This window comes from Pelodiscus sinensis, chromosome 4, assembly GCF_052426305.1.
Source record: "Pelodiscus sinensis isolate ZL-2025 chromosome 4, ASM5242630v1, whole genome shotgun sequence".
Taxonomy (NCBI): domain Eukaryota; kingdom Metazoa; phylum Chordata; order Testudines; family Trionychidae; genus Pelodiscus; species Pelodiscus sinensis.
In genome coordinates this window covers 79,544,132-79,558,231 of record NC_143055.1, presented here as the reverse complement: position 1 = coordinate 79,558,231, position 14,100 = coordinate 79,544,132, and the positions used below count along the sequence as shown (strand labels likewise).

The window sequence follows — 14,100 nt, the reverse complement described above, 5'->3', positions numbered from 1 at the left end:
GCCGGCATCGGCAGCAGCCTTGTCGGTGCCAATTCAGATCTCAGCGCTGAAGAGGAGCCTGTTGCCGGTTCCTTAACAAGGGGTGGACTAGGTGTTGACGTGCTGCAGCTTGTCTTCTGCTTCTAGGGATGGTAGCTAGAAGCCGTGCCCGAGGTACCCGGCCTATCTGCTGAGCTCACCCATATCAGTGGTAGGAATTGAGATGATGAAGCTTTCTTTGTATGAGCACTCATTTGCTCAGTTACTGCCAGAAGCTCGTCAGAGGAACCTTGCCCAGCGGGTTGTAGGGCCTTATTGAACAGAAGCATCTTCAGCTGCATTTCCCTGTCGCATCTTGCTCGTGCCGTTAGCTATGAGCAGTGCGGACATTTTTGAGGAATGTGGCCTTCCCCTAAACATTTTATACATCTGGAGTGTCTGTCTAATGCGGGCATAGCGTCCCAGCATGAGGAGCACTTCTTGAAGCTGGGAGACCCCAGCATATAGAAATGCGTAGCTAATAAAAATTCCCTTTTTTTAAATCTATGAACTATACTAACTATAAACTTGAAACTTTAACTAAAAATGAACTATAACTAACAAGTATGTTTTATTTCTCTCTCTCCAGGTTGTCTGAAGAGAAGCCTTTCACTCCGTCTGCAACCGAGGACTGTTGGGAGGAACTGGCAGGAGAGCTGGACCAGCTCTTGTACATTTCAAAGGAGGAATGTGGAAGTGCCCATCGACTATTCGACTAGTCAATTAACTGCAATTTAACATCCCTAATAAATAGGTGGCATCATATAATCTAAAGGTATTTAGCATAATTCATTAAAGGGCAAATCTGACCCACAGTCTAAGTAATCAATTGGGCACTGGAGTGAAACATGAGCACAGGCAGGGAGGAATCCTCACCACTACTCAAGAGTCTGTGGACTCTTCTAAGAGATCCTCTTTGGCCCCTGAGGAGGAAAACTGTAGGGAACAATACATAGGAAGATGCTCTGGCTTTATCTCAAAAAACTTTTGTCCCAGGCAGAGGTCATGTAACCTGAGCCACACCACTCAGAGGATGAAAGCCTCTGGCTTCAGTTTTGGCCTAGGTGGTGGGACTTAGGCTTCGGCACCTGCAAATCTAAATCAGCCCTGATGAAGTGACCCACTTTGGGGTCCTGACACAATTTAAGAACTGCTATAATAACCAATTCATTTCCCCCCACCCCTCAGCCCTTTGGAATTGTTTCTATTTGTTTAGATTTCAGGTGATAGTCTAAATTATTCCAACCTACTTGTTTTTTTCTCAGTGATGCAGTCATTATGCTGTCATCTTCTTTGAATTAATAACTTCTTTTCTCAGCTGCTGCATATAAATTCAGTTTATTTTCCAGAAAATACCTTGTCTCTCATTGAGCAGCAGGGATACTGTAAGGACAGCTCAGATTGATCTTTGTGTTTATGCAGTTAATACTGACTTGCATCTATTTAACCTACCCAACTGCTTGCTGAATATCACATTGTGTCAGAAGCCACATCAAACAAAGAGATGAAGTAACTGTTTCTATTAAATTAGGTTGATTTGCAAGACTGAAGTAACTGTTTCTATTAAATTAGGTTGATTTGCAAGACTATCTGCCTGAATAAAATGAATCCCTATGAACAAAGTTTTAAATTTTTCTTATTGGTCCTAAGATTGCACTTAAAGCAGAGACAACAAAATGACATTTTCTCATGCTGGTAGGCACTGACAGCATAGAGTTTCTACATGAGAGGGACAGGCTGCTGTTAAGTGCCGGTTCATTCAAGCTATGGCTATTTATAAAGCCAGCAAAATTAATCAAATGCAGATTAGGTCAGAGTGATCTAGTACCATTTAGGTATGTGAAGGACTAGTCAAATATCTGATAAGAAAATGCTTATCAGATAGTCGACAGGCTAGTCGACTAGTCGCTTCCCTCCCCCCCCCCCCTGTTGCATCTATCAGAAAGACGCAGCAAAAGGGGGGGAGGGCGAGAAGGGGGTACTTCAAAGCAGCAGTGCCACATGAAGCCTGGGGCTGCATGCAGCATTTCAAAGTGGTAATGCTCTGTAGAGCCCGGGATCAGCTGGGAACTCCCCTGCTGACCCCAGGCTCTGTGAAGCGCTTCTGCTTTGAAACACTGCATTGAGCCCGACGCTACTCTCCCCATGGCATTTCAAAGCGGCAGCACTGCACGGAGCCCAAGATCAGCAGGGGAATCCCCAGCTGACCCTGAGCTCCATGTGGTGCTTTCGCCTTTATAGTACAGCAAAAGCCCTAGGACTGTTGCTATACTTCAAAGGTGGAGGCACCCTATCAACTATTTGATTAGTCAGTTACTCGCAATTTAACTTCCCTAGTACCATTCATACAACTAGTTTATGAGACATCATTTCAAACAGAAAAACTAGAAATGAAGGAAACCCAAAATATCAAAATAGGAGTAAAATTTCTTGACAGGCAATAATTCTTGGGCACATCTTGTCATTTGGAACTCAAATGAAGAATGCTCAGTATTTACTGACTGACTAGTAGAGTAGTAGAGTGACTACTAGCAAAATCTAGAACTAAGGATGTTAAAATGCGGTTAATTGACCGGCAGGAGCTCTTGTACATTTCAAAGGAGGAATGCAGAACACTGTGTACAGCCCCCCAGGGCCAGTGGGAAGTCCCGCTGACTCCGGCCTGCATGCGGTGTGCCTGCTTTGAAATGCATAAGAGTTCCCAGCAGGGGCTCTTGTGCATTTCAAAGCCATGGAGCATAGGGTCAGCAGGGGACTCTCAGTCGCTCGCTGAGTCCCGGCTCCATGCTACACTGCATGCCATGCAGAACCTGGAATCAGATGGGGAGTTCCATGGCTGCCCGGGTTCCATGGCTGCCCCTTTGAAAGGCGCAGAGGCAGCAGTTTCAAAGGGGCAGCCGCCACACAGCTGATCCACGGAGCAGCTGTGTAGCGGCTGCTCTTTTGAAACGCTGCGTTAGGGCTTTGAAAGTGGCAGCACCAGTGTGCGGAACCGTTTGCTGCTTATTGGATAGTTGACTAGTCTTTTACATTCCTATCTAGAACACAGTTCTTTGTTACCAGTCATCAGTTTAGTGGGGAGAAAGCAAGCCTTGTATACTTTAACCTCTCTGGGTTGAAAAAATCCACTCATCATTCCAAAGTGGGAAGGTTTCCTGATGAGCAAAGGGAATTAAACTATTCATTGTGCAGAATTTAAATTTTCATTTAAAAAAATATTGTAGATCCTATTTTGTGAATCAGAGGAGAACCAATTCAGAGCTGTATTCCTTATTATGCAGTTAGTTTCAGTCAATTTCTGCTGCTAACAAGTTTGCCAAGCAACAGCAAAGTGAAATTAACAAACTTATTCACTTACTCAGGATCTATTCAGAACCATGGGAGTAGCAATGACACAGTCAATAAGGATGTCAGTTTCACACAGGTTCTTGGCTATCAACAGTAGCAAAGTGAAAGACTGAGCTTACAGGCCCCAAAAATGGCTACAGAAGGGGTGGAAAAATAGACACTCTTTCCCTCCCTACCATTGCTACCAGACTATTTGTTGTTTTTTAGGTTTCGAATATAGAAGTATATAGAACATACTAGGATATAGAACATAGACACAGAAATCCCAGCAGCTCCCTATTTCTAGCAACTGGAAGTGTTTGGACTTCACTGGGTTATTCTTCCTAAACCTTGATGATGAGCCCTACTACCCTTACCTTTTTATGTTCTTCTGGCCAACAGGTTTAGTCCTCCAACTGGTAGGTACATGGCAACTTTTTCAAGCTCTGCTCATAGTTGCAGAAGTGCAGTGATAGTCAATACATACTGTACTTTAAAGATTTATATGAAATGTGCTGGAAAAACCTCATTTTCTATTAGTTTATATAAATCTATTTTTTTTTTTAAAGATCTCTGTGAATGCATATTACGTTCCCACTGCAGACTTGAGGCCACACCAAGTGGGAAAAACAACTCCTTTCCTTCAGCACCATGGACTGCTGGCTGCAAACCTCACTAATGCTACTACTCACAACCCTAATGTGGTGAAAGTGTTTCACTACTTCTTGACTAGCACCATATGAACCCAAATAGAAAAAGCTGGCGCAACTATCCACATAAAGCCAGTGGGAAACATAAGTGTGACCTGTAACAAGAAAGTTTTAGTTTTAAAAGCTTACTATCTTCAATAAATAGCTGGGTTCAACACTCTTGAATGCAAATATAAGATAACCATTTAAAACACTGGCTACATTTTAAGCTCATTAATTTTAATATTATGCAACTCCCAAAAACAACGGACACATGGATATTTTGAAAATAACAGCCTTGCTAAATTCTACTTTCGCGTACTTTTAGAGGAGTATTGACAGACAAGTAAAGACCTTTTAAAAAAATTGCAATGATCATCATAATAAAGGTTCAGTGAACTGACAAGTAAACTTTTATGATCATATTACAAAGCTATCTATTCCTTTCCCCTTCATTTCAGTTCCCTCAGATGCATGCTGTTTGGCTCCTTCCCTACAGCAAAGCTCCAGAATCCATCATTCAGTAATAATTACCATTAATACCAGCTCAAAGGGACTTTGTGTTTATTATCTAGCCACAGTTTGAAACAGTTTGTGTGTCAAGAGATAGAAATTAAATCTTGGAAAAAAACCACTTAGGGAGCATAACTACAGGCCGCATGACTACAGAGGAGGTAAAATGAAGGGCACCAGAAGATAACTATAGTTTCAAGTCAGTCATGTGTTGAATGCCAACCAATTGGCCTTGCTATTCAGGGCATTCACCGTCTATAAAACAAAATGCAACTAATTATGGTAATTGCACTACCTACCACATTGTAGGCACTACAGAAGACAAATAATACATTCCATTAATTTTTGCAAAGGTTATAATTCATATTAAAATGAACACAACTATAAAGACCAGATACCAAATACTTCATCACTTTACTGACAGAAAGCACACATGAGAAACTCCATCATTCATGTGATCCATATGCTGCAACTAGGATTTAATTGGAAGCACACACACTTCACTGTAAAGAGACCAAACACTAGGAAAATCCCCGCAATGCTTTGGAGCAAAAAGATTCCACTAGCAGAAATATGTTGTGAATAAACCCTGGTTGCAACATATGAAGTTCATGAAAAAGTATACTTACTGGGAGCTTCCCTTCTGGTTTTCTTTACCTGCTGTGGCTCCAGTTAAGGTCAAGCTCACTATCAGCAGTTCATTCCAGATTTTTTTTAGAGTTTGGGGATTTTAATTTTTTTCTTAAAGGCTAGATCCTATAGATATTAGGGATGTGAAAGTGTAACCACGTACACAGTTAACTGATGAGCCTGAGCTGATCAGTTAATCTTCACGGTTACATGCAGGCTCCCAGTAGATGTGGAGCAGGCCTAAAAGCTGGCTCTCGGTCCACATTGGCTCCCTGGGAGCTGCCTGCTCCTTCCTCCCCACACATACATTGCTAAGTTAGTCCCCCACCCCTGCATATCAGAGGCAGCAGCACAAGGAGAGGGGGAGGCAGGAGCTGTACTGCTTTTCTACTTTTTCTTTGTATATTATATTGTCTTAAAAGAATAAAAAATAGTGAATTAATTTGAAATAAAAAATTAAAGTAAATAGAAAAAATAAAAATCTTTGTTTAACCCTAAAAAGAAGTATTCCTCTGTCTGTGGTTTCAAATTCTTTAAAGAACCAAACCCAGTTACCGAAATTCACCAGTATAAATGTTTTCAGGGTCAGGCTTTAATGTTGGAACATATTTACTGCATCCATGTTGGAAAACTAGTCAACACTATTTTACATCATCTTCCATAAAATTATCACACTAAGACCACGTTGGCAGTCAATCCTGAGTAGGGCAACTAATAAAACTATTATAAAATTTTAATTTCTAAAGCAACCTTACTAAAGTGCTTGCATACTGTACAAAATCAACACTAAGATTGGTGCAAAAATAACCCGTTTCCCTCCCTTTGGTTTGTTTATCTTGTACCAACTGGAACAGAACTACACAAACATCTTGAAGCCATGACTATGATAAAATGTGGTTCTATTCTATTATACCACATGTAGCAAATGCAAAGCCCAAAGGAAACTATGGAGGAGAAAGAACAATATGCATCCCCAGGGTCTGTGGGATGCTTAGAACTGGAAATACTTTCCCCCCAGAGAAACCAGAAGGAGTACAACAACTATTGTTCTGCAGAGGACCAAAGTTTGCCTCTCTCACATGGAAAAGCCAGCCTCCTGTACAGCCTCAAGATATCCACGTGCCTTTCCACTGGCTCCACACTAAACAGATTTCAACAGAATTGTGCTGCCTTGGATCTTTATAGCCCGGGGTGGCCAATCCATTTAACAAAGAGAGACGAAACAGCGAAGGAAAAAATGCGAAGAGCTGCACCAGAAAAAAAAGGAAAGCCCCCTAGAATTGTCAAGCCAAAAAAAAAAAAAAAAGGAGGCTGCCCCTTTAAGAAACAAGCTTAGGCTTTTTGGCCATATCAGGCTCCCATCAACAGCCAGCATCTCGAGCACCATTCTGAATCGCTGCCCCAGTGAGCACAGTGGAGCAGGGGGAGGGAAGGGAGCCAGGGAGAGGGCTGTTGAGGTAGGGGAGGGGAGCCAGCAGCAGCTTCAAGAGCCACACTTTTGGGGGAGAAAAGCTGCATATGGCTCCTGAGCCGCAGGTTGGCCATCCCTGTTCTAGCCAGACCATTCCTCCAAAAACCCCTTTGCATGAAAAACAAAACAGATACACAAGTGAAGTTAATATTGATATCAGAGTTAACACTACTAGGGAATCCATGCAAGCCTGAGGATAAAAGAAACTCGCTAAACACTTCTAGGCATACCTCCCCAGATCTACAGCATTATCTTCTGTAGTATTGGGGAAAAGGAGTGTTGCAGATGCCCTTTTTCTGTTCTTTCTACATAATCTGTAGAAGTTTTCCAGAGAGGGTCTGGAAGGGAGAATTTTGGAAGGGTGCATGAATTTCTTTGGTTCCCCCCAAACCACTAACATAACCTACCAGTTTTGAAAATATGACAGTGTTCACAAATAGGAAAGGATTCCTCTGGCTTCCTTCTTACAACTAAGTAATAACAGGAGCAGAGAGAAAATTGTTATGGCTTGCAAATCAGTGTGTGAGCAGAGCTTTGAAACAGCAAGCCCATGGGGGAGGGGGGGTAAGAGCATTGCAATTTGGGAGTGACTACAGTTAAGCTGACAGAACAGGAATTCAGATACTGGGGGGGGGGGCGCTAGTGGTCATAGCAGATGATATTTTATACTTCAGCCAGTTCCATGCAGAGCCCCATGGCAGAATATAAAATTTGTATCTGCAGCTGTATCCACAAAATATCTGCAGCTACATCTACGGAGGCAGATACCCACGGATATAAAAAGGATATCCACAAATGTGCAGGGTTCTAGATACAAAACGTGTATCTGCAGCTACAAATGCAGATACCTGCGGATATAAAGCAGATACCTGTGGATCTGCAGGGCTCTAGACTCTGCCAAGGCGGCCTGCTGCCCCCATTCTCCTCAGTGGGCTGCTGTCTGTCCCTGCAAAGGAAGGGGTCAGCTACAGGCTCCTGAGCACAACCCAGAGCGAACCCAGGTGTCTCGGGAGATGTTTAAGGAGCCCCAAAACTCGAGTCTCTCCCGCCTACCTGCAGCAGGCAGTGCCCGGGCTCCGCGTGCTCCTCCAGGGTGGCGTTGTAAACCTGCTGCTCGAAGACGGGCTCGTTGTCGTTGGCGTCCTCCACCTGGACGCTGAGCAGGCAGGAGGCGGAGAGCGGCGGCTCGCCCAGGTCCCGGGCCACCACCCGTAGCTCCAGCGCCGCCTCCCGCTCGCGGTCCAGGCGGCGCCGGGTGCTGATCACGCCGCTCTGCGGGTCGATGTGGAAGAGCTCGGGGCCGGGCAGCTGCCCCGCCGCCTCCAGGGCGTAGCGCACCTGGGCGTTGGGGGAGCCGGGCTCGTCGGCGTCCGAGGCGCTGAGCCGCAGCACGGTGGTGCCGGGGGAGGCGGCCTCGGAGACGGCGGCGCGGTAGCGGGGCTGCGGGAAGGCGGGCGGCTGGTCGTTGATGTCGGTGACCCGGAGCAGCACCGTCTCGTGGGCGGAGAGCGGCGGGGAGCCGGCGTCGGTGGCCGCCAGGCGCAGCTCGTACAGGTCCCGGCGCTCGCGGTCCAGCGGCGCCTCCACGCAGAGGAAATAGAGGCCGGGGGCGCCGCCGGGCCGCAGGGCGAAGGTGCCGTCGCCGCCCTGCAGGCTCAGGCCGATCTCGCCGTCCCCGGCCTCGTCCGGGTCGGAGACGGAGACGCGGGCCACGTAGTCCCCCGGGCGCGCGGCTTCGGAGAGGCGGGCGCCGCCGCCCTCGGTGAGGAAGAGCAGCTGGATGGCCGGGCCGTTGTCGTTCACGTCCAGCACGGCGATGGAGACCAGCGCGCTGCCCGCCTCGGGCTCGGCGCCGCCGTCGCGCGCCTCCACGATGACGCGGTGCAAGGCGCGGGCCTCGCGGTCCAGCGGCCGGTTGACGCGCAGCAGGCCGCTCCGCTCCTCCACGGCGAAGTAGGCGGCGGGGTCGCTCTGGCGGCGGTTGATGAGGTAACGCACCTCGCCGTTGGCGCCCAGGTCCGGGTCGGTGGCCAGCAGGCGGCAGACGGCGGTGCCCGGCGCCGCGTCCTCCCGCACCCGCGCCCGGTACTCGCGCTGGCTGAAGGCGGGCGCGTTGTCATTCTCGTCCAGCACCCGGATCTCCACCTGCAGGCGGCCGCTCAGCCGCGGGCTGCCCCCGTCCCAGGCCTCGATCGCCAGCCGGTGCGAGTCCGCCCGCTCGCGGTCCAGCCGCCGCAGCAGCACCAGGTCCAGCGGCTCGGCGGGGGCGCCATAGCGCAGCTGAAAGAGCGGCCCCTCCGCGTCCCCCTCCGCGGAGGGCTCGGCCAGCAGCGTGTAGCCCTGGGTGCCGAAGCGGCCGGCGTCGGGGTCCCGGGCGGCCGGCACGCGGAAGGCGGTGCCGGGCGGGCTGAGCTCGGACACGTTGATCTGCAGCCAGTCCCGCGGGAAGCGGGGCGGATGGTCATTCACGTCGGTCACCGCGATCTCCACCTGCACCACCTCCCCGCGCAGCGTGGCCGCCACGAAGCTGTAGCGCCCCCGCCGCTCCCGGTCCAGCCGCCGCGCCGTGCGGATGATGCCCGTGTCCGGCTGCACGTGGAAATCCGCCAGCACCGCCGACTCGCCGCTCCCCTCCGACAGGAAGAAGCCGCCCGGCTGCCCCTCGCCCGCAGGCAGCCCGGCCCGGATGTCCCCGACCAGCGTGCCCGCCGGGAGCCCCTCGTCCACCGCCAGGCTCAGGTTGTACAGCTGGGCTGAGCAGCCCCGCGCCGCGCACAAGCACAGGAGCAGCGCCAGCCACTCCCCGCCTCTCCTGCTGCCCGGGGCGAGCGGCTCCCGCGGTCTCTGGCACCTGCTGCTCGGCCCCGCGGGGAGCTGCCGCTGCCCCATTCTTCGCTGCTCCCCCATCCCGGCCCTTTGGGCTCAGCCGAGAGCCCCGGGGTCCCCGGAGCGGGAAGAGCCGAGAGTGCGCCTCACGGCCCAGTGCTATGACACGGGGACCGCTCGGAATCCCGCATCGCGAGGGCTCTGCAGTCCTATGGCTCAGACCGGAGTCGGGGACCCTCGCCGCACGCCAACTGCCAGAGCTCTCAAAATCACCGCCCCTTCCCCGGCTTGCTGCTGCAGCCGCCGCTGCCGCCTCCTCCTCCTCCTCGCTGTCGTCTCCTTTATGTCTTTCGGATCCCTGCCTCGCTCCGCTGGCCTGACTGGCCGCTTCCTCCCGCCGGAGTCAGGTGCATTATTCCTCTAGCCAGAGCAATAGGAAACTCGCTAATCCACACATACCCGCGCCAAACTTGGTGCGGGAAATAACAAGTGTGTGAGGGGGAGGGAGGGGACAGCAGCCCCCTGGCTGCTGCAGCAGCAGCTGAGACTCCTGCTCTGCCTGCTACCCACAACGTCTCAGGAGTAGCGGAGCTGCAAACACACCCCCTCCCAGCCTTCCCCATGTGACTCAGACAAGGGTAGACTCGCTCCTACCGCTACTGGAGCAAGCACTGCAGCAGGGAGTTGTCCCCTTCTCTCTCTGGCTGGGAAGTGAGATGCTGGGAAGAACAGCACACCAACTAGATCCTGCTAACTTGAAGCCAGGTTTAAAGGAGACAGGCAGGCCCTACATCAAGTGGTCCACCCAAAGTAGTGATTTGGGATCTTACAGAAAAATGGGGGGGGGGACGCGGAGGGGGAGAGAATCCACATTTAGATTGAATAACCTTATACATAAGATACAGGAATAATAATTGATGGTACAATTGGCTAGAAGGACAAATTATGCTAAAAGAGCTATTTAGCTTGTGGGCTTAACATAAAGGATAAAATTAGTACGTACAGCCAGAGATGTGAGTTGCACATTCATTCTGTTTGTGCAATGATTAAATAATGTGATGAAAAACAAGCATCTTGCAGAGCCGCCAGGTTAGGTGGAAATGAAAACCTAAAATCAGCCCCTTCTGCCTAAGTTATAACAGTACAAGGAGAAACTTGAGGTTCTTAGACTGCAGAAAATTGACAATCTGGGAGAAATCCCATCTCATGCTGCATGTGGCCTTATTACAAAGTCATGAAGTTTGCCTGTAGATTGTAACACTCTAGATCAGGGGCTCTCAAGACAAATTATTTGGTGGCCTCAGAGTGCTACCACCAATTCTTGCTGGGGTCTGCTCTCATACTTTCCCCTGATATACTTTAATAATGTTAGGAGAAAATTAAATATTCATGTATACATATCTAAATCATTGTCATTTATTTATTGTTAGCTTATAAATCTGTAGTGAAAAGTGATGTTAATAAACATACACATCACTTTTCAAAGCAGATTATCCTCTAATCTTGAGGATAATTTAAGCCCTGCATCTAGGAGCTCCAGGAAAGAGATGGGGCCACTGCTTCTCCTTACCCCTACCTACCCAAGAAGATGGGACTGCAAGAAAAGCACCTAGTACTTATATGTGGTCACATTTGAGAAACCCTTCTCTACACCATGTGGATTGATAATGATCTGGCATTTTTAACAGCACCTTTCAGCTAAGCGGAATCCAAAGCACAGGATGTTAAGTATCAAGTAAATGACTAATTGTGTACACAATTAAGTCCATAAGAGACCGCTGCGGCTCTGCAGTTTAAATGTAGTAGAAGCCGGGCATGAAGGCAGCCCAGCTCCTACTACATTAAACTGCAGAGCTGCAGCAGGAGTAGTTCCAGGATCCGGCACAACCTGGGACTGCTTCAGTCCTGCCTTGCCCAGGGTCCATATAGTAAGAACTACCTGGCTCTTACTACGTTTAAAAGGCAGAGGCACAGCATGGGACCCAGGCCTGCGCCTCTGCCTCCCCTGCCCCTCCTCTTCTCCCCATCGCACAGATGCTGGAGGGAACTGGCTTTTAAGTCAGTTCCCCCCAGCACCACTGTCTGCCTCTGATATAGGGGCAGCAAGGGGGGGGGGGGAATGCGAGTAGTCAATTTGACTACTTTTTTACATCCCTAAGCATTTCATGAATTTTACAGTAATGAGCAGGGTAAAACTGCAACTATAAATAATATTGGACTAATTTATGAAATCCCTAGAGGGGAAGCCACACAAAAGTCTGGAGATTGCATACTAAGGTACATATGGTGTAATAATATATTTACCAAAAATCAGAGCAAAGTACATGAGGAAGATCTATTCCTTAGAAAGTTATGGTGGCACCTTAAAATCTCAGTGTACAGGCATTTTAAATATATTTCCTTGGCTTTCTGCTCATACAAATAAATCACTATTTTTTTGTGAATCCTGCAGTCATCAGCCCTGCTGTTGTGTATTGCTAAATTGTGCAACGTTTACCATGCTTCAGTGATCTAAAGCAAACTAGAAGTATGAGATGTCTTTTGCAAAGATTGATTTTTGGAGGGTGGAGGAGAAAGAACTTTTTAATTAACACAGTGAATAAAACAGACCTCTATTAGATGCAGAAATATGCTTAATCAGGAGATAGAATTTAGATCATGCAAAAAATCTGAAAGAACAAACAGTTTTATTACATTCAGTGAATTTTCATGAATTTTCATTCTCTTTAATATTCTGAACCAAATTTTCCATAAAGTGAATGCTAGCTCTTTATCCCATATCTATTTAGCTCAGTAAACAGTGAAAAGTGCTACAAGGAAGCATTTACTATAAATAACTTCCAAGTTAAGTGAAACTGAATATCCAGTATAGTCTTTTTTTTTTTTTTTTGGTCACATTTTTTGCCACAACTTCTAAAATCCAGCTGCTCTTGGCAGTAGCTATTGTGATTTCTAATGTCACAAAATAATTGTCTGAATTGATTATTGCTAAACTAGTTTCTCATTTTCCTGGTTAAAATGAGTCATGTTAGTCCCCAGAAAGTTCTGCATCTTTTTCAGTAATATTATATTGCAGAGGTGGTTTATTCTGAAACACTGGGGAATTTGGGATTTTATAAGCAGTGAAGACTAGACTAACCTTAGGTTTAGCAGCCAGGAACTCCTGAATTGTAATCCTATATCGAATACATTTGAGCAAATAGTATAAACTTACTCTAGTTGGAATCCTGTCGTCTCTATTCAAGACACACTTGCAAAAATTTGTTTATTGCAGTGGGGTCAGAATTTCACCCTTTGTCTGTTTCCCCATTTCTCATGTGTTTACCTAACAGGATGTCTTGTGAGGATTAATTAATTAATGTTTCATTCTACAGGTTGAATTTCTTTAGTCCAGCACTCTCTTGTCTGGCAACATCTGTGGTCCAACATGATTTTAGCATGATGTCCACTTATTAGGGGTGTGGCCAAATTTCCTATGGTACCATAAAGTTTGTGTACGGCCACCAATCCTGGCTCTATGTTCTGTGCTATTACTTAGCCCTAAATGTCTTCTAAGATATCAGCAAGTAGTGAAAGTGTTAGTAGTGCTGCTAAGCATAAGCATGATTGTTATGTTTCATCTACTTATTGTCAATTCAATAACATTGTGTAACAACACTAACCCTTTATGAAAAAAGCTGATAAAGTCTTGACAAGGCGTAGGCTTGTATAGGATGCATTGGTACAGTCATACATGATAATTAAGCAGCATGGCAAGCATTGTTCTGTTTATTTTTAATTCACAAAGGTGAATAAAGAGAGACCCAGGCACTACAATATTGATCTCCTGTAGTCCTGCAAATTCTGTTTCGGCATTGGTCAGTTCCTGAGGATTCCAGACTAGAGTGATTCAACCTATACTATTCTGAGAACATACAGCACACTGCATGCTAAGTACTGTGGCATCTATCTTTGTGTGATATCTAAGGATAATACTTCAACATTTCCAAATGTCTAGCTCTTATTAGCACTTTGTGCTGAATCCCATTTCTAGCATTCAGACGAGACACATTTAACATGAGTAGACAAAAACAGGGCGAGTAAAAGAAGGTAACAGGAGGACACATTGTAGATAGGTCATATGGTATAAAATATTACAGTTTTTGTGTTTGCTACTTCCCTCTTTTTCAAGCGTAGTAAGAACTACCATTTTTTACACCATTTCTAAGTACTACTCCTGGGATAGCAGTACTCCTAGGAATGGTAGTGCTGCTGTAACATTTAAAATACCAACTTTGGGGGAGAGATTTTTTCCAGTATTGTTACAGTTCCACATATCCAGATGTGATAGCTATTTCTTTTTGACATCTCTTTTTCTCTGTATATAAATATCCAGGGGGATTAACTAATGAGGGAATACAAGAATATGTGAGAATTTACTCCTACCTCCATATTTTTATAACATGGCTCGCTGTCTTTTTTAAAGACAAGGTGGGGCAGAGTAAAAGCAATTAATCTATCTGGATGCAGCAAAACACACTGATTATATATATTATAGTAATAATTCTAGACATGGACACAAGAAGGAAATATTCAGAGTCTTGCCAGTTCTATAATATTCATTGAGAAAACACATGGATCCTTCCC

General features: G+C 46.7%; 1 protein-coding gene across 1 annotated transcript in view; it reads right to left on the bottom strand.

Moving 5' to 3' along the window:
* DCHS2 (dachsous cadherin-related 2) overlaps positions 1-10,266 on the bottom strand; it is a 199,798-nt gene extending 189,532 nt beyond the window's left edge. Inside the window, exon 1 of the mRNA XM_025185469.3 lies at positions 7,702-10,266. Coding sequence (XP_025041254.3) covers positions 7,702-9,555 — 1,854 coding nt within the window. The 5' untranslated portion in view covers positions 9,556-10,266. The remainder of the gene's footprint in view (positions 1-7,701) is intronic.
* Positions 10,267-14,100: the final 3,834 nt, after the last annotated feature.